The following is a 3,506-nucleotide window of genomic DNA, read 5'->3' on the forward strand; positions in this document are numbered from 1 at the left end:
CACACACACACACACACACACACACCAATAAAGAGGTAAGATAATGCATTCTACAGGAACTGAGAGAGAATTGTCACTTATCTATGTTTCAAAACATTTTGTAGAGGTATCTGTCTAAGTCGGCACTTCCATATCAAATTGAACATTGATAGGTCTTCTTGTCTTTTCCCTTCCCTTCTTCTATTTGTCTTCAATCTGCCATCTAACAGGATTTCAACACAAACCACCACCCTTCTGTCCCTGCTCTTTATTGAACTCTTACAGCCTTGCTGCCCAGCCTTGACCGTGCATCACTGCTGTTCTCGCCCCTAAAATTGGACATGAAATGGGCAACGCTTTTTTTGAAGAAAACTTTATGATGATAAGTAGGCTTTGTAGTGGTGATCCAGGTTAAAACAAGATGGGCTTCTTTCTACAGTGCAGTTTGAAACTCAAGTATTTTCTTGTCTTTTTTATATGAGTAAACATACATTTAGAAGAAGACAAGCACTCATTTTGTGGTCAATGCAGCTTGGATGTTCTCACTTTGAGCCTGTCCACTGTAAACGCAATCCATTGTGACATTTTTTAAATGAAAACAAGAACAACAAGAACACTGAAACCAAGCAGCTATTGATTGACTTTGTGGTGCAAATAAACCTTTAGCTGCTGCAGTGGAGTGAGGAGGAGAAAATGCACATTTTAAATGTAATTGATGTTTGAATTTGTTTCTAAATAAACTAAATCAGCAATTCACACCACCCTTCTCTGGCTCCAAATAAAGATCCCTAAGATAAGCTTGCATTGCAAAGAAATTTATGTCTAGTGCCATTTCCCTTTAAACCCCACTGCTCCACCACACCATTCTCCACCATCTCAAAACACACACACAACAAAAAAACACATGCAATAAAACTTACGTATCTAACTGTCCTCCAAAGATTTCCATCTCAGTAACTTGGATACAACAGAAAACATCACCAAGCTTACAGTAAGTCTTACCTGGTGTGTTGAGGAGGCGGGACTTCCTGCAGTGGTAGGACAGTTCCTGCTCGCAGTGCTCCGATTGGCTGATGATGGATGCTAATTGCTCCTCATCAGAGGCGTAGTCAAAGTGGGTGACATGTTGGTTTCTGTCGGGGAACGAATGCACTCCGGTCAGTTCTGTGTTATTGTGCTGGATCACCATCCATGCCATGTCCTCTGGTGGAGAGACAAAAAGAGGAGAGAGACAGACAAAAAGAGAGAAATAAATACATGTGTACTGATATACTGTGTGATAATGTGTAAAGATGTGTGTTACCTGTCATGTTACAGTAGACGAGCTGGGGTTTGATTGGTCCACTGCCGTCCACATCTATGTGATAATGTCCTGATGTGTTGCCTTTGTGTTTGTATGCCTCACATGACTGTTCATATCTTGCTGTGAAAGAAAATGCAATAAAATGATCTCAACAATAATATTATCTTCTTACTATTGCATTTGTGATGAAAGATTGCCCCTATCAATTCCTAAAAGCAAAGTTCAGGACTGTCTATAATGCTGGCTCCATTTCAGTCAGAGACAGTTATGGAAAAGGAATTGACAATTTATTGCAAAGGGTAAATACAGTTCGATTTGGTGGAAATGGCTCTGGTTTCAAAGAATCAGAGTTGAAGTCTACTCGGAGAACTACCCCCCAGGACAATAATAGCAGAGCTTCAATGGTAACAGCACTCAGAGAATCAGCAGACTGATAGTGATCAGTAGCATTACTGTAATAGGACGATACTGTGATAGCTGACAGCAATCAAGGAACGGGAGTACAAATTGTGTGCATGGGCAGAACAAACACTATGCTTCACTTATATCAAAGATGCAGCTAAGTCAATTAAATACTAGAGCAATGCCTCTAATATAAAAATTGTCAGAATCATGATGAAATAAATTAATGTTGTCATTTACTGTAATTGTCCTCTCACCAAAATCTGTCAAAAAATAAAGCTAAATCGCTAATTAAGCTTTCAACTTATTTCAGTTTCTTTTCATACTTAATTATACAGTATGCAAAAAAACCCACAAAATGATAAAGACAATCTGACCAATGATAACGTTTCCCACATTGTTTTTTTTGTTTCTTACTTTTCCACGTCAGTAAATGACTTAAGAGAAGTCCCTTGATACAGCTAGGTTTTGACCAAATACAACAATATATATAAGTATATTGTTTTTTTCTGATAACGCGGAAGGAGTTAAATGATTTTGCGGTTTGCTCTGAGCCTAACAAGATGTATTTCATTCTAGTTCAAATGTTCTGATCTATATAATAATATTTAGAACTGTTTGTATAAAAAAATACATACTTTTATTGTATACAAATATTTATACTTTACAGGTGTGAGGGAAGTGTTTTAACACACCCTTTTAAAAACTCTCTCATAAAAGTGATCAATAAGGAACCCCGGGGTTCTTTCCCAAAAATTAAATAACCTTTTGCAAAAAGGTTCACTATTAGATTTTTCATGTTTGAGTGGAGGAAAGCTACAATGCTGTGCAAAGGTTGTCTGCGGTAAACACAATTAAGGCATTCCCAGTAGTATTTAGACAATTCTCTTGCACTTTGACCCTCTCTATTTCCAAAGAATGAAAATTTCCACAAAAGATACATGCATTACATTATGCTCTCACATGTCAGTAAATGACACTTAAGGATATAGCTGTTACTGTAGCTACCCAATTGGTTAACCTCCTAACTACAATACAACACAGTCTCATGGCAGTTCAGGAAATTGTCACGCTATTTTTAATCGATTGATTTGTGTGCACAGACACGATTTTCTCATTTGTTTGTGTTGCTGAGAAGGTAATGTATTTGTGCTGGTCACTACATAATGGGAAGCATCAATTTAGGAAAAGCATACTGAGGAAACGACATGCCACGCGCCGGGGAACGATCCCCGGTCTCCGGGGTGAAAGTCCTGCGTGGTTTGACCAATCCACCACCCCAACCGACCTCCCTACGCAGACTCTCGGCTTTCAATAATACTCGCTACAGTAGTCGTGCTGTGACCACGAAACATGCTTTCCATTTAAATACATTACTTTAAAAATCATCCTCAACAACACAAAACAAATGAGAAAAACGTGTTATTGTTCACAATTCCATAGATTAAATAACATGACCATTTCTTGAACTGCCGTGAGACTGGATTGTACAATAACAGTCAACTAGTGCTCTGCAACACAATGGCATCTCATAATGGCAACTTAAGTTAATAGTTCTCAAAATTGTTGAGCGTGTTTTCATGTATTTGCATTTAATTAATAAATAGATTATCTTTATGATATTCATGTGCCTGTAACTGTGAGCATGTGTGTGGCATTACTGTTGTTTATCAATACTGTGCTTGATGTGATTTGGTGCATTTTATGATAGCCTCTTCTAATTTCCTGCCTGTAAACTTCAAACCTCTAAAATCATAATACTAAGCAAGAAGAAAGAAAGGAAGAGACACACACACACACACACACACACACACACACACAC

At 38.0% G+C, this 3,506-nt stretch overlaps 1 protein-coding gene across 3 annotated transcripts in view; it reads right to left on the reverse strand.

Moving 5' to 3' along the window:
* The window catches only part of LOC116695823 (contactin-associated protein-like 4), a 91,486-nt gene that overhangs the window by 25,796 nt on the left and 62,184 nt on the right, over nt 1-3,506 (reverse strand). For all 3 annotated transcript variants that reach the window (XR_004333563.1, XM_032526307.1, XM_032526306.1), the window contains exons 12-13: nt 1,283-1,402; nt 982-1,182 (exon numbers count right to left, since the gene is read on the reverse strand). Coding sequence is in view for 2 of the 3 variants with exons in the window: in XM_032526307.1 (XP_032382198.1) it covers nt 982-1,182; nt 1,283-1,402 (321 nt within the window). In the remaining variant the exon portion in view is untranslated. The remainder of the gene's footprint in view (nt 1-981; nt 1,183-1,282; nt 1,403-3,506) is intronic.

This window comes from Etheostoma spectabile, chromosome 9 (assembly GCF_008692095.1).
Source record: "Etheostoma spectabile isolate EspeVRDwgs_2016 chromosome 9, UIUC_Espe_1.0, whole genome shotgun sequence".
Classification (NCBI taxonomy): Eukaryota; Metazoa; Chordata; class Actinopteri; order Perciformes; family Percidae; genus Etheostoma; species Etheostoma spectabile.